The sequence below is a fragment of the Indicator indicator genome, chromosome 1 (genome assembly GCF_027791375.1).
Source record: "Indicator indicator isolate 239-I01 chromosome 1, UM_Iind_1.1, whole genome shotgun sequence".
Classification (NCBI taxonomy): Eukaryota; Metazoa; Chordata; class Aves; order Piciformes; family Indicatoridae; genus Indicator; species Indicator indicator.
In genome coordinates, this window is record NC_072010.1 from 78,782,980 (window position 1) to 78,804,716 (window position 21,737).

The window sequence follows — 21,737 nt, forward strand, 5'->3', positions numbered from 1 at the left end:
TTTCCTGGCTCACTCAGAACTGCTAATGGCTGGCCTGGGACTTTGTCCCAGCAAAACCAGGACAGGAACATATAACAGTGTATGGTAATTAGAACGTTAAAAAATATCTTACATCTAATAACTGAATTTTCTCTTCAATGAGCAATGGAGAGGTGTCACTGTTCAACTCAGGCAAAATTCAAGATGGCAAATGAATAAATAGGGAGAGAGTGGTTAAAAACAAGCAAAAGCAAAATCCCCAGAGAAGCAAGGAAACTCATAAAAATGCTTTTTAGAAGAGTGGATTTCCCATGGCAGAGTTATGGCTGTCAGGGCCAAGGCAGACCAGAGCAGAGAGGAGTGAAGCTCAAACAGCAGAAGTATGTGCAGGGTGTGTAACTGAAAATCAGAATGATTGTCTGTAAAAACCAAATAATTATAGAAACCACCTAATCAAGGGTAAGTGCTTCACATACATAACCTAGGATCTGTTTTCAAAGTCAACAAGGATGAGTAAATTCAGTTTGTCGATCTCAAATCCGGCAGCGCTATGATTAAATTTGAAATGGATTTAAGGACAGAGGTGACTGCGATTTGTAATGAGACTTTCGAGAGACGATCCCTGGAACCAGATGGAGCAGTCACAGATAGTGCTCCATAGCTCTGGGGACATACAAATTGCCTTGTTTAGTGCAAAGTCTACCTTAGTGACACAGGGAAGGCACGTGAGTTCGACAAACTTGCCATTAATGGGATTCCAAACACTAAAATGCCTAACTAAATCACAGTCATTGAGAAGGAGATTAAAAGCAACTGGAAGAAGCTAGTGCAATATTTGCCAGTTATGGCCTAGAATTGGTGTGGAATTTACTAAAAGAAGAGACTTTTTATATGCCTTTTGCTTTTGCAATTTCACCATTTTTGCTGCTCATACAGCAGCTAAGGCTAACAAACATGGCAAAAAACAAAGCAGCAGTCATTATTAAACTGACTGTGGTGTGTCCTTACAGTGCCAATGCCAGTCATCACTTATCTAAGCATACATACATTTCTTAATGACATTAACATGTGCTAAGATTAGCATGATGTTAATAACCAAATGCAGCATTCCAATTTGTCCAGCCTCACTGAAATGCTGCAGCTACAGGCTTCCCAACATTGCACAGGCTTTTTTTGGATTCCCATGACACGTAAAAAAATATTTCAGGGACTGATGCTATAGAATTTTCAGAAATGTTTTCTCTTACAGTTTTTGACTAATTCTGTCACTGACAGACTAAAGAGAAGAATAAAGATTTTTGAATGACTTTTTTTTTTCACTCTTCCTTCATTAAACTCTTTCTTGTTCTTCTCTAGATAATTTTGTCCTGATGGTTTTCATCTCACAGTGCCTTATCAAATTATGTATTTTTTCAAGCAATGGATCTGTTAATTTAAGGGAAAGCTAAGTATTCTCCTACCATAGGAAGGATTGCTACAATAATGACAGCAGCCTGCCAGAGACCAAAAGAAGCTGATTCTTTACAGTACTGGATCCATGGCAGTGTCACAGATATTGAATTTGCTGTCAGATTAACTATACCTGGAGCCACTGACCAGCCAAGATGCACAGCAAAGAGACGTTCAGGGAGACTGGTATTCACATTTGGCCTCCTTTTATTTCTGACACCAAACCTCTGGCTGCCTATAATTGGTGATCTTCATCCTCTCCTTCAAAAGTCTTTCAGAAAATCCATATTTTGTTTTCTTATCTGTGGCTGTGGGTTCATTTAAAGGATGACCCTTTTTGTTGTTTCTGAGTAATCATAACGTATTTAAGGATGAAAAGAAACATTTACTTGATCTGAATGAGTTTCAATATTCCCACATTCAAGATGATTGTAACATATGCTTCACAATGCCTGGAAAAGGCTATCTTTCAATTGTAATGCAGCAAGTCATGCGTGTAGACTTGTGTTCTGAATATAAAGGAAGCCTATTGATTTCAGAAGCTTTGGATTATTTCACAATAACAGTTGCTAAAACCTCAGTTTAAGTTGCTAAAAATCAGAGCAGCAGCCTTTTCTTTCATCTGAAGCTAGCTACTTCAATAAGTAAAATTGGAAACATGATTATGCAGAAATGCTTTGCCTGCATCACAATTTCCCCATAGTTAGGACAGTTAAGGAACTAGTTATAGTCTCTAGGTCTCTTCATTGCTTGTCTACTATTGTATGCAAACTGCCTCCTATTTTTAATGCTTGACCTTCACGATTATGTCTATAGTAGGACCTTCACAGAGAGTAAAAAAAAATTGCGTGAGACTGATGCCTTGCTAGAAGGACTGAGCACACAGCTCTGTATTTCAGCTGTGATGTGTGATGAGCCTCCTGGTTGGTTCAAACCCTGCCTTTAGGAGGAATGTTCCTTTCTTTTGACTGACACCCAGTGCAACTTCTGCTTTTGGCAGCTCAGGACCTCATTACCATAGGTGCTCTCATGGTGGTTAAAAACAGAGCTCAATCATTTGCAGTAACTGCTGACACAACATAAGGGGAATCCTGCTTGTATTTTCCTCCTTGGAGGCTCCCTTAGAGCTACAGCCTCTTTGCATGCAGTGCCAGGATTTCTAGCTCATAGGGCCTTGATTTACTCAGCTTTTCCTATGATCCAATACAGTTCTCCTTCCAGCAACAGTGGAAGTGATGAAACTCACATGGCTAGCCCTCTGACAGGTGATATTTGGGTAACTGTCTGAGGTGGGGTCAGCCACAAACCTATGGATGTGGGGACTACATGCAGGGGAAGACTTGCTTATGAAAGCTCAGTGTGAGGGAGACAGGTCCCTGAGCACATGGCAACCCAAAGGAAAAAAAAAAAAAAGAAATGACAGCAATGCATATGTTCACCACAGTGCCAAAACAGTTCCACACAGGTCCAAATCCCACCTCTCAAAATTTTGCTCAAATATTCTCCGTCTTGGAGAAGATGAGGTCCCCAACAGTGCCAGCAGCAGATACAAAACCCTGTCAGAGGCTGTCACTTCCGGCTAGTACCCCAACCATGGTGATCCTCTGCACTCTGGTCTCAAGAGTTTCAGCTCTGCATCGGCAGATGTCTGGACTAAGAGCAAATCAAGGTATTTCTATGAATCTTCTGCAAACCAGTTCAATGGAAGTAGGTCTGTGTGAACTCCAGCATGATAGTCTTCATGCCAGTCTTCTTTGCATCTTGTCCACCGTTGTCACCCTCACCTAGTCCCCTTAGAAAGGCAACATATGAAATGTGTGCTGTGCTCCTCTCTCTCTTTGCTCAGCAGTGGGCACCTCTGTGCTGAATCTTTCTTCCCTTCTCGCCCTGAATTTCTACAGTGGGATGAGAGATCTTCCTACAGCATTTTCACTGAAGGTGCCCCTTTTTTTCCACTTACAGGCATCCTTCCCCTCTCTCCTACCATACCTAAGCTGGGTGTCTGACACACTCTGCTACAGGCACACCAACTTGACCTGCTCAGCTTAGCTCAGATCTCCAGTGCCCTTAATATTCTCCTTGGCAGCTCCTACCTTGCTAAAAGTAATGTTACCTGACAAAGAAGGACTGGCAATTTTGGTAGCAGTAGCTGTAGCTTCTCAAAGCAAAACCCCATGGCATACAGAAGAGGTGACAGAAATGGGCCATTGCCATCGACACTTTAATAGTTCATAATCTGAACTATTGTGTTGAATGTGTGAAACTATCACAAGTCCTAATTAACTCAGTTTTGGAAGCTAAGCAACAAGTACTTACTGGTTGACAGGTGCCTGAACATGAGCCAGCAGTGTGCCCAGGTGGCCAAGAGAGCCAATGGCATCCTGGCCTGCATCAGGCATAGTTTGGCCAGCAGGAGCAGGGAGGTCATTGTACCCCTGTACACAGCACTGGTTAGGCCACACCTTGAGTACTGTGTCCAGTTCTGGGCCCCTCAGTTTAGGAAAGATGTTGAATTGCTGGAGCATGTCCAGAGAAGGGCAACGAGGCTGGTGAGAGGCCTTGAGCACAAGCCCTATGAGGAGAGGCTGAAGGAGCTGGGACTGTTTAGCCTGGAGAAGAGGAGGCTCAGGGGAGACCTCATTGCTGTCTACAACTACCTGAAGGGAGGTTGTAGCCAGGAGGGGGTTGGTCTCTTCTCCCAGGCAACCAGCACCAGAACAAGAGGACACAGTCTCAAGCTGTGCCAGGGGAGGCTTAGGCTGGAGGTGAGGAGAAAGTTCTTCACAGAGAGAGTGGTTGGCCATTGGAATGTGCTGCCCAGGGAGGTGGTGGAGTCACCATCCCTGGAGGTGTTCAAGAGGGGATTGGACGTGGCACTTGGTGCCATGGTTTAGATAGTCATGAGGTGTAGGGTGACAGGTTGGACTCGATGATCCTTGAGGTCTCTTCCAACCTTCTTGATTCTTGATTCTTGAAATATCTAGAAACATGGCTGATCAACTTCCCACTTCTCAAGACTTGTAACTAAAGTCTGGCAAAATACAAACATATTGAGAACCTGCAGATTTCATTTTGTGCTAGCTTTGACTTTCCAGAGTCAACGCAAAGAGGGTTTAATCAAAAAACTACTGAGAATTAAACAAACCTATAAATTTAAGCTTCAAAAGGCTATTTTTCCATTTCTTTGTAATTGGACAGGTCTGCCATGCAACTGAAATTGGTCATGTTATGTGGTTTCCCCCATACAATTTCCTTAATAGCTAAGATATCATTATTTGCCTTACTGCTGTTTCAGTAGTAATTAGAGAGGATGTGGAATCCCCATCCTCCAAATCATCTTCAAAACTTGAAAGGGCAAGGACCCAAGCAACCTATCATCTGTATGAATGATGCATGCAATGAAGTATTCTGGAGATTTTGAGATCACCTGAGATAAGAGAACAACTCTCCCAGATAAAGTCTGACTACATTATTTGACCCATAATTTTTCAGGAACTTTATATATATATGTATATGTATGTATATAACTGTGTGTATATATATATATATATATATATATATACAGTTATATATATATATTTTAGCAGGGAGTTTTTTTCAGTCAACAGTTGAATTTCAGGGAGAGAACATAAAGCTGAAATGTTCACTGAGCTGGATTGCACTGCTCTATGTATGTTTTCTGCTGAGCAATTCTGCAAACAGTTGTAGGTAAATAATTTTTAAATTAAATGTAATGAAATCAAAAGACCAATTTCTTGTTATTAGTTCCAAATATTTTATAAACTTACTTACAAAATTGCTGAAAAAAGAACCAAGGAAACATATTAGGATCTTATTAAGGTATTGAGTATTCTTTACTAGTGATTAGGGGAAAAATTAAACAGTTTAAGTTGTGTCAACTTTCTGCTTTTTGATATTATTCAGGCACAGGAGTTGATATTGTTCCTGCTACATCTCTCTCCAGACTTCTAGTATTAATTCTCATCTCCTGTTTTGCAGCCAAATGGAGATCAGTTTTGCTCAGTTTAAAACCAACTAACCTGAACATAATTTATAGTCTTAATAGCATTTATCAAGCTGCAAATATGAGTGATAGCTATCGTTTCAATATGCTTGTGTGCTTACTACAATTTCCTTGTCTAGCATAGTTGTTGTTGAAAAAGACAATAAAGTTTCCTATTCTCCAAAACTATATTATGTACATAATAATTTAAATGAGATACAGCTACAGATATACTTTATATCTAAAGACTGTTACTTTGTTGACAAGTAGCCCTTTATTGAAATCATTTTTGAATATAGGAGTGCATATAAATTATCTTAATGGCTTTATTTTTTATTGGAAAGGTATCACAAACCTAAATCTTCATAGCAATGTGCTGTGAAATGTGCTTTGAGTGTGTGCCTAGGATTAGTAAATGAAACAAGTTCTCATGCTGAACATGCAGCAAAAGCAGTAAGCAGTATTCCATTTTAAAACTAAACTAAACTAAACTTCAGGCAAAAAGATGAGAGAAAATAATACAATCATCAGATAAACTGGAAGATACCAATTCATTCAATACTACATCATTACACTCTTAAGCTACTGTTTACCTCTGACGATTCAATCTTTCATGAAGCACCTTTAGCCATTTACATGGAATTGTTTGTGATAAAAGGTATGATCACAGAGCCAGAAGAATGCCTATGGATCTTCTTTTTCTTCAGTATGATTCAACAAACAAACAAACAAGCAAAAAGAATAGTTGTCCCTAAGTGCTCTGAGAGAACCGCTAGCATCCACCTGCTTACTTTTTTCTCATATATCCCTGTTTTAAGACTTAACAGTCTAATTGATTCTGGCTTCCAGGTTTGTTCACTGAAAAACTGAAATACTTATGTTTCAAGCAAACACTGCAGCACACCTCAGAAAAGACATTTAAAAGAATATTTTGAATGGTTGCAGGTGACTGCTAAAACTGGAAACTGGATGTCTGCAAAGAAACAAACAGTTCAGATGATTATCCTCATTTTGTGCCACTTATGCTCTTCTGTCCCCAGTCTGTCTCTTCTTTCACTTACATAGAAATGATAGTGTGGAAATTAGAGCATATCACTCAGCATCTGCTAAGAACTATGCAGTCTGAACCATTTAAGTCAGGCACCATTTTGTAAACAAAATTATAAAACTCAGAAAAAGATGCTGGCTAATCAGCAAACTTAATTACCTTTTAATATTGACAGTTTTGAACCCTTTGCACATATACATTACTAGACAGCTTGTGAAAAAGTTATGCAAGCTCCATTTAGTGCACAAGTAACATTTATGCACCAATATAAAGAGATATTTGTGTGTAGCGTATCTGCCTCACTCTCCTGAAAAATAACAAACCACTATTTCCAAAGCTGATCTTCCATGGAGAAGAAACAGACTTCCTGAATGTAGCTTATTGTTAAGTAACATGAATAAATCACCATCACAGCTGAGGAACTGAGTTCAGAAAGCATTCATAAATTCTTTAGTTTCTGTGCCACATGGCACTCTCAGTAAATGCTTGTAGCAAGGCACGAATTAAATATTAAACTATGCTCCTGCCAGCACCTTGAGTAGAGGCAGGAAGAAGCCCAAACCAAAGGGGACACAGCGATTCTCTTCTGTGAAAGGCATCCCCTTTGAATCTGCAGGAGTTTTTGCACATTGGCTCCATTTCAAAGTTTATATTCTCAGTGTTCTCCCTGATGACTTCCTTACCCTTACAGGTGCTGCATTGCCACCAATGGGCTAACAGTCAGTGTTTTGGCCCAAGGCTTTCCTCAAGGAGGATGGAATAGATCCAGATAATGACAAAACAACACCTGTAATAAGAAAATCAAAGCACGGAGGGGAATCTTTTATTATTGCACTGTAAAAAGCTTTCATTCTACTTAATTTTTTTAATGAAACGGAATCTTTTTGAGCGCATTCTGTTTTTAGAAGCACAAAAGCCAAGTTGTACAGAAGTACAACCCACAAACCCCCAAGTCAAAATGACTGATACTGTTAAATGCATAGCAAATTTGTTTTATTTCGTATGATTCACATAATCCAGTCAGTCTTTTTTAATTCAGTGTTGAATAAAACATGTACTTAAAGTAATGGAAATTAAAGATGAATGGCTATTTTGAATTACATCCAGCTGCTTATCTATCCACTGTGATGTATCATTCTTGTCTGGGTTTACTGAACCACCATGGCAAGCATCATTGAGATAGTCCCACTTGCAGAAAAATTTAACTATATGGATTTTTGTAAATATTACCTATTTATATAAAAGCAAAACCAAAACGAAAAGTTAAAGCAGTTATTCTAACAAAGAAAGCAGTATTAGGAAATTTTGGAGTTTATGTTCAATTTAACAAAATCTAAATGCCTATTAGGCAAGTCAAGACTAAGTCAAAGGTGCATCCCCAAACTAAAGATATTGCATCTGAAAATGACAGCACACCTACGACAGTCTGAAACACTTAAATGTTTGTACTAAGATATTTATATTTATTAAAACTATAGAACTTAAATCATGAGATACTGCACTTTAAAACTGAAAATACTCCAATTCTGGTGTATACATAGATTTCACTGTGAGTTTCAATTGTTAAAATCTTGACTTGCAGGATCAGGCCACTGACATAGATCCAGCATCATTTAAATTATTTTAAGTATTACAAAGAGTGAAGAAACTTTTACCGTGAACTATCCCACTGAAACAGAGAAAGGGATAGCAAGTTATTCAGTCTGATTTTTTACTTCAAGGATTGCTTCTCAACATAAAAGACTTAAATAACGCCTAAATTCATGCCGAGATTATTTTGATCACTTTCTAAGGAAAAATAAATGCTGTAGTAAATGGTGGTTAAAATGGTACGACTTTATACACAATGAAATTTAAGTATAGAGTAAAGGTACATGGTGTGACACTAAGTCTCCAACTTAAGAAAGACAAAACTATAATATTTTTATGGAGAAGATAATGTAGCAAGATTTCAATGTAGGGTAGTTTATTACCTAAACAGTATGTACAAATTCTAAACATGAAAATAGTGAGTTAAAAGAAATTCGGCTCTATTTACATTTCTTTACAAATTGTTTTTACAAGAAGTGTACTTTTCTTTTTCTCTAACAGAACACACACATAGGACCAATCTCTTTGTATTACATACATAAATAAATATTGACTTTAAATGAGTGTTATAGGAATATAATTTCTACAGCCAATTTGGGTAACAGAGAAACAGTTCTGTTACCTCTACTACAATATAATTAAGTAAAAAAGGAAAAACTTTACATATAGAGTTCTGTTAATTACTTTGTAAATTGTACCTTACTAATATATTCAGTAGAGGTAATAAAATCGTTACGCTTCATGCCCACAACTGAACAATGAGTTTTGGCATGCAAAACCATATATAATCATCAACATATGCAGGTATTCATTTACATTTTTTAAATAAAGGATTTTTTTTAATTATTTAATACTACATGCAAGAGCTTATTAGCATCATATTCCTGGTTACAATGCACAACTTTGCATAACATTACTTTTAGTAATTGATGTTCACATGTATTGATCAAAAGGGTAGGAATATACTTGGCACATAGTATAAGAAAACGGAATTAATAAATAAGTCAATATCACAACTACATTTACATATACACAAGACAAAATTAAAAGAAAAATATGGTGTGGCACATAGAATTTAGAACTGTCTGGATCCCACACTTTGTTCTATAAGGTCCTGATTTAAGACAGTATTCAGGCAAGTTTTGATATCCATGTTTTGAGGCATCACTAAAGCTCATCCTTAACTGCACAGGTTTACTTCCATCTCACTGACTTCTTTCGTGCAGACAGAGGTTTCCTCTTCTACATTCCTTCCTGAGTCAGGGCCTGCCTATCAAAACTCTCCTAGACTCCAGTGGGGAGCGTGGAGATGAAAGTATTGTGGGCTAATATTTATGTTTCTGATAGAACCAACGGTAGAATTTGCACTGACATTAGCGAGGAGCATTTCTTTGTGTGTGACTACACCAAACAATATTGCCAATGTTAACATTGCCACATCATGTCCCTGGCTCTTGCTGAAGCCACTTCAGAATTTCAGAAATCAGCTTCTTATTTATTGTCTATGTGATATATTCTTAATGATGATGCAAAATAATACACACAGATGACACAGCAAAAGTTCCGTCTTATTCGAATTTCTCCTGCTCTATAAACAATTCAAAGGTGATCAAAAAAGATGTAACAAGAACAAACCATTCTCTCTTAAACAAAAATTACCAATGAACAAAAAAACAATCCACTTCACAAAGCAGCTAGCAAAATGGCATAATCTTATAGTTCTCCTTTAAGAAATAAAGATAAACAAAATGCATCCTGAAGTCAACTGACAAATCCATCAGAATCATACACAGCAAATAATACATTAATGTAAAGGTGCAGAGTATCTAAAAACATCCCATTATCTATATCGACTCTCTATTACATAACATCATTAGAGAAAATAAATCTTTAACTAGTGAATCAAGTAGCAAACTACAACTGTATTGCTGAGTTAAATTCTTAGTGTGATTTAGTTTAGTAAACTATAACAATACCCTGTATGATTCAGCAAACAATGCTTTATGAATTAGGCACTAACAACTTTAAATCTGTACTGCTAAATGCAAAGAACAATCAGGACATCACTTATAGTTGAGAATTTAAAATCCATGCATGAGCTTTATTGACCTTGTATTTTTCATTTTTGATTTGGAAGATGACTGGAAGGGTGAGCTGATAAGCTGATTTGTAGAAGGAAAAAAAAATACATCTCAGTGGACTCTGTATCATACACTTGTTCGATACAATTCTATTTTATCAACTTTAAAAAAAAAATATTTCCAGAATCTACTTTAAAAGAAAAAACCCTTCTATGTTCTTCAAAAGTACATTGTTATTTTTAAAAGTTGAATGCTTCAAAGAGGCTGGCATCAGCAAATATTAACCACTTTGATTAATTTCAGAAGAATAAGGCTTTCCCTCAGCAAAAAAGACTAAGGCCATGATCACTCAGGGCTGCTAAGCTCCAGTTTATCTTCAAGCCAGATCGGCATCATTGTAATAAAGACCGACATCCATGTTCTATGCTTTACTGTTTCACTATGAACAAGACATCATTTTATTAACGTCATTCAATCCACTGCAGATTTGCTCCAGGATAACTAGAACAGACCATGATTGAAAGGTTGGACAGAATTTTCCAGAGAAGCCTGAGGTAATCACTTTCCCTGATCCCACTGACTCCTGTGCTCAGCAAACCACAGAGATCACTTCTAGCCTCATCTATGTCCTGTGCAATTTAGATGTCAAAACAGTTGCACATCCATTCAATTCAAATTGTGTTGCCTCTGTAAAAACTTGTACACGTGAAATATTTTCACCCTGTCATAAATCTCTGAGACTCTGGCTTTCTGCCAAAATTGAAAACAAACCTTTAAACTACAGATTTTATGAAGAAGAGTTTACCTGTTTATTCACTAATGAATACTATGCAAAGGAAGATGACAGAATGACAGAGGAAGGAATGAAAAGCACCATAGTCTTGAATATTTTTTAAACTACTGTTAAAGGCTCAATCCATGTGGCAATAAAAAATATCTGGAAAAGTTCTTGATCACTGAGTGAATATCAAAAAAGACAACTTGCAGAGTAGCAAGAGAACAGAAAAAAAGAGCCCTTTAAAATCGAAAGTAGAAATGTAGGACAATTGGATGAGCCAGCGATCAGCAACTAAGTCAGTTTCCTTCATCCCGTGGCATTAACCCACACAAAAGAAAAACCTGTAAATGTCAGTACAGGGAAACTATTTGGATATTTTGTGAATGCTCTACTATAATAAATGTAACTCCAATGCTCAGTTTCAGGTATATATTTTTCTTCATCTTTGCTTTTCCACAGAACAGTATGTCATCAAGAGAAGGAAAAATGTATCTACCACTAACATCTGAGCTCCTCTCATGGAATATCTTAGACAAATATAACGTACAGGAGATTCTCTAGCATCTGCTGGTAGAAAAATGGCCACCTTGTAAAGTTTGTCTCCTGCGTGTTAAAGGTATGTTAACTTTATAAGATGATTCAGGGAGCAATGGAAGCAGAGCCAAAGAACCCAGGAGCACTTTGGGCATCTTGAACATTAGAAGCTGATTATAAGTATTTGTGTGGACGTTTATTGGCAGATACTTTCCACTCTCTCCATAATAAATCCAAGCAGTTTCTGTTTACTGTCAAGGTATGTCTCTCTGTGTGGCAAATTATTCTAGACAGTTTATATTGCACAATAAGGGAATATTAATTCCCTTATGGCTAAAAAGGGCACCCTTCTGTCTAAATTTGAAAAATGAATTCAAATAAACTATCAGCCAATGTTTTCCAGATGCCAGAATATTGTCACATAATTCTTTCTGTAAGCAGAACGGCATAACAGAGCACATCCATCCATCCTTCTGTTCAAAAGATCCACAGGGAAAAGAACGACATGCATCAAAATCCAAAGCCAAAACGTAGCACTGCCACTACTTGAATAATGAACATGCCTCAGAATTTCACTTTCTGAAATGCTAATGCATGAAGATTTTTAACTAGAAAATTGATGTTTCTTTTCAAGATACCTTGAAATATTACATACCAAAAAATTTGAAATAGAATTTCAAGTCATTCTTCCAGAACCTATCAATTAATTTTATTGATTGATATTAATTTTCAACAAGCCTATGAATTACCATTTGTTTCTTTACGATGGTTCATCTACCTTGTATGCTTTTTAGCTATTAACTACATTATTGTAAGATTTACATGCTAAAAAAATAACATTTCAGAACAGATGTGTGACACAAGTGTATCCTCCTCCTTCTTGTGTGGTGATACTGCAATTATGAAATATGGACTATTTTAGAGTTTCTGCTACTAGTATTTATTTTCCTTATGTCCCTATTTCAGACATATCAAAGATCTTTAATTGAAAAGTACACTAGAGCTCAAACTGCTGACAGACAGAGTTTTAAGTAAAATATATTACTATTTAAACACGCTGATGAGAACATGGCCTTCAGTGTTCAAAAGTATGTCTACATCACAGGACAACCTTGCAATATTAACATTGAAGTCACTAAGAGAAAAAGCCATATACACTGCACCATTTCAATCTACTTTAAACACAGAAATACAAAAACATCATAATGAACACACTTCTGGTTTTCTCACAGGTGTTGAGTTGGATGTGATCTTCTGTTTATTGAATAGGGGAGGTGATCAGATGATACTTGCTGTATGTTTCATCCTGATCTTGGTGCAAATACAATTCTTCATGGCTAAACTATAGAGAAGTAGATACAGATCTTACAGGATGGTAACTTCCACTGGAAAACTGGGTTCACTGCTCCTACAGATGTGCCTTCTTCCAGCCCTCATTTCAGAGCTCAGTTTTTCTCTCAGTTATTTGTGTAATCATCTGAAACAGTCTAATATTTCTCTGGTGGTGGCTTATAGTGATGTGGATGATGTTGCTTCAGATGAGGTCCTAAATAAATGAATAAGAAAATATGCACATGTCAAGTCCTGGATATGTAATACCAACATTTATCAATACTTCTAAAAAGGCTTTGTGAGGCCTTCAGCTTGCAGTCCTGTAGCTTATAATTGAACTGCCTGTGCTGACAACTATGTGCATGTTCAGTGCAAACAACTTTAGTGGGACTGTGAAAGGACAAAAAGATTCAGCAGATGAATCTTGGAATACTTAATCATATAAATAAATGATATCTATATATTAATATATAATAATATAATATACTGCTCTTTGCAACACTGAGCTGTACTTTTCACAAACCTGAAATGCTGGAAATGGTCATTAAGAGGTTTGCATTGCTTTAGAAATATTATCAGGCTCTGGCCACACTGAATGCACCCAGAAAAATCTAATCTTGAAAGCTAAGGAATCCCAGGCCTAGCTAGCACCTGGAGGACAGGCTTTGAATCCCAAGTGCTGTAGGCATAAGCTGTGGTGGAATGAAGGGCATTCGTGAGGGAGAGAAAGATTGCATTTTCTTCTATCAGTGTTGATGGACAGTTACAGGGGGAAACCGTCAATATTTTCACACATCCATAGTCTGTGGAATGCTGCTGGAAACAATAATGATTCTAAGGCTCAAGGAAACTGTTTTCATGTGGACTGAAGTTTTGTAACATGTAATGGTGTAGTACTTACTGTGGGGTGAAAATGGAGGAAGGTCAGGTGTTCGGAATGATTTTATTGTAGCTGGCCCTTCCCCACCAGTTGTCAGCACCTGAACTTCCAAGCGGTACAGCATTGATGGCCTCAAATTTGGCACAGTAAGTACATAATGATCCTAAAAATAAACAAATCACATTAACTCCACTCAAACACATCCAAGCTTTAAACATATTCCACTACTCTGGGCACCCTCAAATTGTTTTCTTAGAATTCTGTTAAAAGTATTTAATGTATGCATCACTTTGTTGAGGGTTTGTGTTGAATTTTGTGCTTGCCATTCCATTTGAGCAGATTTTTTTTTTTTTACCAGAGTGTAATGGTTTCATGTGTATGGTTTCAGGTCCAAGTTGCTCCTTTGTGTTCTGGAAAATGGATTATATGCTCATCACTAAACAAAAAAAATAAAAACAAAACCCACTAAACCAAACAAACAAAAGAAAAAAACCACTAAGAAAAAACTTCCTAATCTTTCATTTCAACAAAAATAATAAATTAATTAATAAATGCTCCCAAATAGGAACACATCTGTCTAAAAACTAAAGAGTATTAAGGAATCAAAAGTCCTGATTTCTCTTATTCCAAGATAAAAAGGCCCAGTCCCAGGATGTGGACAGCAGGGCAGTGATTCCAGAAAGTGTGGGCATGGTGTGCTTCTGTGACCAGCCAGGCTGGGCTGGAAAGGAATTTGCAGGGCAAGTTCTTCGAGTTGGTACTGCACCCAGCACCATGAGGGGGCCACAAGTGATCTGTGGTAATAACTAGTAACTTGTGCTTTCTGCCAGAGCACACAGTAAAGCAGAGAGAGAAAAGTGGGGGAGAAATGTGTACTTTTACTGCCAAATTCACATGTATTCTGTGAATAGACCCTGCTGAACCTTTTTCATCTCATATAAAACACTGAACAGTTAGGAGATAGAGAGTGTAGATATGTGGAGTGCATACATTGTGCTCATACATCACTCTGCTTGTTCAGGCACTCCTCTGGCTGCTGGGACCTGTGCATTTCAGCCCTGGTTGTGTAAATACGAAATTTTTATCAGTCAGAAGCTCCCAAGAATTAGTTAATGATTCTCACTGTATAATATCCTATATTCTGGTGGTTTCTGGGAGGTAGGAGATACTATTTCAAGTCAATTTTCTTCAAGCTGCTATAAATAGACATATATATACAGTGACAGACAATTACAGGTTCACAGTTCACAGGATGTTAAGGGGTTGAAAGGGACCTCTGGAGATCATCGAGTTCAACCCCCCTGCCAGAGCAGAACCATAGAATCTAGCACAGGTCACACAGCAATGCAAAAGGAATCTCCAGGCTCTACAGTAGCAAATCCAGAGGAAAACAAAGATGGAAAGAAGTGTTTTAAATAAAACTTTATATATATTTGAGACCTAACTGGATCAAAAAGCAGTAAAATTTCTGAATAAAACATACGCCTGCTCCTAAAAATAGAGAAGACAACCAAAGTGAAAATTAATACCATGTGGTCATAACTTTGCTAAAGTGGCTGTTTGCAGCCAATGGTCTGTGACTGAGTAACCACTTCAAGGTAGCCCTTGATGAGGAGACCAAGGCTGTGTCTGCACTATGCTCCTGTTCCGGACTCTAGATTGAACTTTGAGTGAATTGGTGTGGTTCACACCCAGCCTGTACTAAGCTGAAACAAAAGAGCTCTACAAGCTGCATGATAACTTGCCCCATAGTTTTAGAGCATGCACAGTCAACTTTGTCGTTGTCCCACAGAAAAACAGACTTTGCAACTGATGCTCTAGCCCTAGGGCAAGCTGCTAGGAATTAAGACAGAATGGTGCGAACCTTGTCTTGGATTTGTGGAAAATGCACTGAAGGTAAGATGTGTCCAGCAAAGCACTTTATGCATTTTTTGATGAAACAAATGTCATGAACAGATCATCAAACAGTTCTGCTCTAGACACAATTGCCGTCATCCACTTCCCTGAGGTGAATAGAAAGACTCTCAATGTTGTTAGCAGACTTTGGATCAAGGTCAGATACTGTTGGCTTTGGCAGACCTAGAAGCAGAGCTTGAATGCAGTGCTCCTCCACCTGCCTCTGCCAGATGAGGAGCTGAAATACAAAGGCAATCTTAAAGGACAGGAGGAAGAATTCTAATTGTGAATTTTTGCACTTGCAATGAACAGTGAAATCTAGTTCTCCTTTAAATTATTTCTCCATTGTACAATGGTGAATATTGGAAGAGGGGGAAGTGATTTTTATTTTTCTTACAACAGTGAGTGACTCAACAGGTTGACAGAGAAGCTGTGGATGCCTCATCCCTGGAAGTGTTTAAGACCAGGCTGGATGAGGCTTTAAGCAACCTGGTCTAATGGAAGATGTCCCTGCCCACGGCAGGGGCGCTGGAACTAAATTATCTTTAAGGTCCCTTCCAGCTCAAGCCATTCTATGATTCTATGATTCAAAGGAAGACAAAATTCTCCTAAATCATTGACTTGGACACCAAATAATTAGTAAAACTGTAATAACCACCAAGGTGAGCAGGCTGATCACCAAAAGAAATTAAAAAATATCTGTTTACACACAGATGACCTTTTTCTCCCTTCTCAGGCATTTCTCAGACAATGACTGCTAATTTGACAATTGTGTACATTAAAACGTTTGGTGTGTCATCAAGAAGAGTAGTTGTGCTTTGTATCACCAGCATGGAGGAAAAATGAAGTACATCCTGTTCAAACTTGCCTGCAGAGCCAGAGAATGCTATGTGTGATATCTGCACCAGTGCTAAACATTAAAAACAGGCCATGTATAGGAAGACTCATGAAGCCAATAGCAAAGGAAAGTAACAAACAACTTACTGCTGGCAGTATCTGTGACTGTGAAATGATGCTGTTGGGTAAGCTGTTCTGCCGGCTTTCTGTGGTTACTTCTGCCCAGGTGACTTGAAACCCTGTCATGGGCTGGTGAATGTCAGCCTTAGATATCTTCCAGGAAAAATGACCAGTGATGTTACCTTCCTGAACAATGAAAGACGCAGATAGATTCTCGGGTTTGGCCAACACTTTGGGTAGAACTGGCACTATAAATTTGGAAAGCAAAAAGATAAGCTAAACTTTGAAAGATAACATTCATTTAATTCCACAAATCAAGGTCAGACAGAGCTCTCTTCCTGGTGTTACCCATGGTCCTGTCAGTTTCCTAACTGCATTTTCAGTGCTAACAATGCCTGTCTTAAATATTTGGCATTTTGGCCAAATTCAAAGTTCAAATCAAATTCTGTCAGCTGCAGGTGACAGAAAAGAAAGCCTATGCCATGTAAATATGTGTGTCACTCATAGGCAGCTGTCCTCCTGCTCCTCTATTTCAGGAAACCTGAGGTCAAAATTTCAGTTTTGAGATGACAAGAAAACACACAGGAGAGCACAGAACTCCATGATACAGTTAAAAAGTAAATTTTCATGCTCTAAAACTGTAGTACAAGTTAATAGAGGAACTCTGATTACAGAAAACATATGCCTGAGCTGCAGTTGCCCAGGGAGGCTGCATTGCTGGAAACTGTCAGGAGGGACAGTGAGGAAATGGCAATGATGACCAGCAGGACTCTGAGGTGACACAGGAGCACAGGAGTACTCTTGGGGACAGAAGGGACTCAAAGTGAGAGGGCCACCCTCTAACTGAAGAGAAAGGTTTCCAGACTCGACTGTACAGCACCATGGCTGACCTCACCTAGTGCTGGCAACAGTCCTGCTTCAAGTGTGTGGCTGGACTAGCCAACCCCAGAGGCCCATAATTCTGCCGTTCCCATTCCACTCTACAAATACCAAACATTGTAGCAATGCTGCAAAAGGCATGAGCACCTTTAATTGTTATTTGAGGACAGAATTAATGTAAGCAAAATCAAACTAAAAAAGCAGCTTGCATCAGCAGCAAAACGTTCAAAAGATGGGTCATGCCAGTATAATTATGTTTACAATTTTCATCCATCATTATAATAAATAACTGGGAAGCTGTTCCTCCTTACAAAAATAAAAACTGTGCAACGACAAATGTTGTCATATGTTTATAAGCAGTCCACTAAAATTATCACCTAATTGATTAAACAGAAATATACTGCCAAAATCTATACTGTTCTGTATTTTATTTGATTTTGCATTAGTCATATTTATATTTCTTCTGAATCTTTCATTTCCCATTTTAGATCTGCTTCTAAAGACTTCTTTTGGGGGAGGATTATAAATGAATTTGAAACTATTTGCCTAGTTCTCCAGATCATGCCTCACCTCCTTCAGCAGGACAATTAATGTGCTTGTGGCTTTTTTCTTTAAACACAGAGCAAGGTGGGGTAACAAAGAAAGTACTCTCAGCCTTAAATCGACCTTTAGATTTTGCAGGCAAAACAGTCACTTTATATTTGCAGGAAAATGACAAGTCCTTCAGAATCATGTAGTTTTCCTACAACAAGAAAAACAAAAAGATTACATGCTGCATATAGACCTCTAGGAAAAAAAAATTGAAAAGTAAGTTTGGCAGAAGATTAAAAGTTCTCTCCAATAAAAGATTTCCTGTTATACTTAACACACGCCAAAATAGCTTTTACTCAGGGAACAAAGCAAACATTGCTTATGTTATAATTATTTTCAGTAGTACAACATATTAGCACTGTATTTGGATATGTCCTTCAATTCTGTGCAGTTCCTTCCCCATGCTGCATCAAAGCAACTGGCTTCTAATATTTAGAACAGCCTCTCTGACATGATGGCAGAGGGGGTAGCAATGTGAGGATGTAAATACTAATGGAATTAAATAACTGTAATAAGTGAAGTTAAGCTGCTGTAAATGACAGCCTTCTTCTGTATTTAACTTTTTTAAAGTGCATTCGAAGTCCAGCATGGCATTATGGATTCATTTTTTTCCACTTTAGTACATTAGCTACTTGTATCTTCTTATTAGGAAGAAAAGCTCCACAGCTAAATTACAAAGCACAGACAATGTCTGAAGACAATGACTGAAGAAGAAAGCTTTACACAAAATGTAATTGTCCTTCTAAATTCTTACTGTTGCCTAAAGAAGTTCTGAAACTTACAACCTGAAAGCTTTATACAAGAAAAACACATTTTTCTGTTGCTTGTTTTTGGTTTTGTAACTTTTTTTTTTTTTTCTGGAAAGATGTCCAATAAGGTCAAAAGTCTTTCACTGCCTTTTACGCTTTACTTCCCTTTTCTTTCCCTTTTACTTCCCTTTTCATTAATTTCCAGTGTTCTTCTGCATAACTTCTTCTTCTTTTCTAATCCCAAATTGGTTTAGTCTAACCTTAACTTGGAAGGTCATTTTCAATGGCACATAGAGATTGGGCTTGGCTTGACATAGAATGGGACTTGACTCCTTACCTTCCACTTTCTGGGAGAGTGGTCTAACCTTCTTGACAGCTCCCTAAAATTGTGACAGGGCCTAAACTCCCAACACAGGAAATGTAATGCCTCTGACCTCCACTTTGACCTATCGGATCCAGTACCAAATTTTATATAGCTTCCAGCTTCTTCTCTTTGCTTGTAATTGTCTTTTTTTTTTCCAAAGAAACACAGAATTTCCCAAAGCAGATTGGACTAATTGCCATAAAATGATTGCCATAAAAAATAAATTAACTAATCCCACAACCCATTTGGGCAGATGTACAGTCTTTCCTTACATTTGGTGAAAATAAACTTCTTAAATGCTAACTTTCTCCAGTTTTTAGTGTGTATAACTTGAAATATTGCAACTGACCATAACATTATGTCACAATTTTTTTTATACACCTTTAATATTTGTTTTGCTGACCCCACAAAACAGTGAATCTTACAAGCTTACAGCCTCCCCTATGAGAAATTATGTCTTTGGATTTGCTCTGGTTTTACATGCCATTTACTCCACCGAATTGATCTGGTAGTATAGGTCAGGGTAAGAAGGAAAGGTGAATTGTGATTTCTCCTATTCTCCATAACCCACTAAATCAACCGTGATGCACTGATCATATCGCTGTGTTGTTCTCATAACGTGTTACAGAGATGGATGACATTAGATTGCTAACAAATTGAGCACAAAGAACTGCCACTGCAACATGTATTTGGGCTGACATGTATGTACATAGAGTTCCTCTCTTTATCTAATATCTGTCCGACTTCCCGATTTAACATACAGTATTTTTCAACTCGTTTTTTTTCTTATTCTACTATTCTCCTCAGTAGTTTCACAACCCACCTCCTTGTCTACAATACAATATTGCTCATTATTTGCACTGTGCTAGAGTCCTACAGTACTAATTATAGATAAAGCTGTATGTTCTATGTGCTTTAGAACTATGTAAGTACTTTGCTAGGAATTTTGTTTGCCTGCTCTTGTTTCCTGAGTAACATAGACAAAAGGGATAAGATTTTAGCCTAGTGTGGATTTAAAACACCCAAACAACTAAAGCCCAAACCAGTCCAGAGGTATAATTTTTATGTATTGCCAAAGAGAAACATAAAAAAGAAACATTCCTACTTATCTGTGAAACATGTTATAAAGAATATGGTATTATGCTACAGAATGATCCTTTTTCTTGCTGTTTACAAGTCAAATCAGGAGGATGAATGGAGACTTACATAAGTCAGCTCAGTTGCTTTCCCAAGTCCTTTGGTGTCATTATGTGCACAGGACTCCAGTAACCAATGGACTTGGAATTGATTCATGCTGATATCTAAATGATATAAAAAGAGAGGAAAAGACACATATTACATATTACATAATATTACATATTATCCTTTCACCATTTTAACTTTTCTGGTTTCTCTGGATAAAACCAGGAGTTTTATATATTTCAGAGCTGGTAGTTTCTCACTTGTTCCTATGCATATTTCACCAGTATGGAAACAATATTAATCACTTATGTAATTTAATCCCTGTATCATCCATTGGAAATAACTAAAATTAGTGAATTTGCATTTTGTATACATAAATATGTACTGCTTGCATTTTTTTAAAAATCAAGCACTTGAATTGAGCATTAAAAAAAATATCTCAATGTTGCTACTTCAAACCATCTTGCAAATGATAGAAGTGACTTTGTGTCAACAGCCTGTGACTGTTTATATTGAGTGTTGCAATACTACTGCCTGGCAGTACTGGAGAAATTTGTGCCTGAAGATATGCAAAAATGTCTGTAAATGCCTGATCTTTTGCCTTTTAGAATACAATTTAAGACCTCTTCAGCATCTGTCCAAATAAAATTCTAGTCTTCACTCTTAGTAATATAAAGGGCTTGACTTTGCTCCCATTTATAGAAATGACAACAGTAGCTGCAGTATCAATCGTAGAAGCGTTCAACCAATTTCCAGCTCTTCTATTCTCTTTTCTAATACAGATTGCATAAGGAAGTGAAAGAAAGGGTAATGAAGAACTAGACAAAAGAAGAAAAACTCACCAGGTTGTGTAAATACATCCTGTCATGTTTCTGGATTTAGTTCTCCTCCAGGGGGTGCAACTTAAGTCTGTTATTATTAATTAGATTGCTCTAACACAGCTTCTAATGCCAAGTGCCTGATTGTGGGTTTCAGGAGGGAAAACAAATACCTTTGATGCCTTGAGGGCTGATCTAACATTAGACTGCTATGAGCAGTTTGGATGCAGAAGGGAAGGACTGTAAACTATAGGTAAAGGACTGTAAAAAATAAGGTAGCATCTGAAACTTGCATTCTGGTCAAAAATTATTTTTTTTTTAAATAGATTTTTTGAAATAGATTTTTGTAGTAGCTGTCTTCATAACAATACATATCCCATTTATCTGATTTCTTTGAAAAGAACATTTTTTTCCAAGAAGAAAATTATAAAAGAAGTAACTTGCTGCCTTGTGATTTTCCCCTCTCATTTAAAACTAAAGAAAGAAATGGATGTACTTTCACTTGCCTCTTCATTGTTGGGCTTTCCCACTTGATGTGACTATTGGATGAAGACACAAACTCACACTGTATTTGTAAGTAGGTTTTGTCTCATTTCACCTATTCTAGTTTGCTCAGCAGCCTATCAC

The 21,737-nt window shown here is 37.5% G+C and overlaps 1 protein-coding gene across 1 annotated transcript in view; it reads right to left on the reverse strand.

The window, feature by feature from the left end:
• Positions 1 to 12,949: 12,949 nt before the first annotated feature.
• ANOS1 (anosmin 1) overlaps positions 12,950 to 21,737 on the reverse strand; it is a 139,980-nt gene continuing 131,192 nt past the window's right edge. The window contains exons 11-16 of the mRNA XM_054387342.1: positions 20,317 to 20,411; positions 17,992 to 18,148; positions 17,408 to 17,428; positions 16,555 to 16,769; positions 13,696 to 13,837; positions 12,950 to 13,008 (exon numbers count right to left, since the gene is read on the reverse strand). Coding sequence (XP_054243317.1) covers positions 12,950 to 13,008; positions 13,696 to 13,837; positions 16,555 to 16,769; positions 17,408 to 17,428; positions 17,992 to 18,148; positions 20,317 to 20,411 — 689 coding nt within the window. The remainder of the gene's footprint in view (positions 13,009 to 13,695; positions 13,838 to 16,554; positions 16,770 to 17,407; positions 17,429 to 17,991; positions 18,149 to 20,316; positions 20,412 to 21,737) is intronic.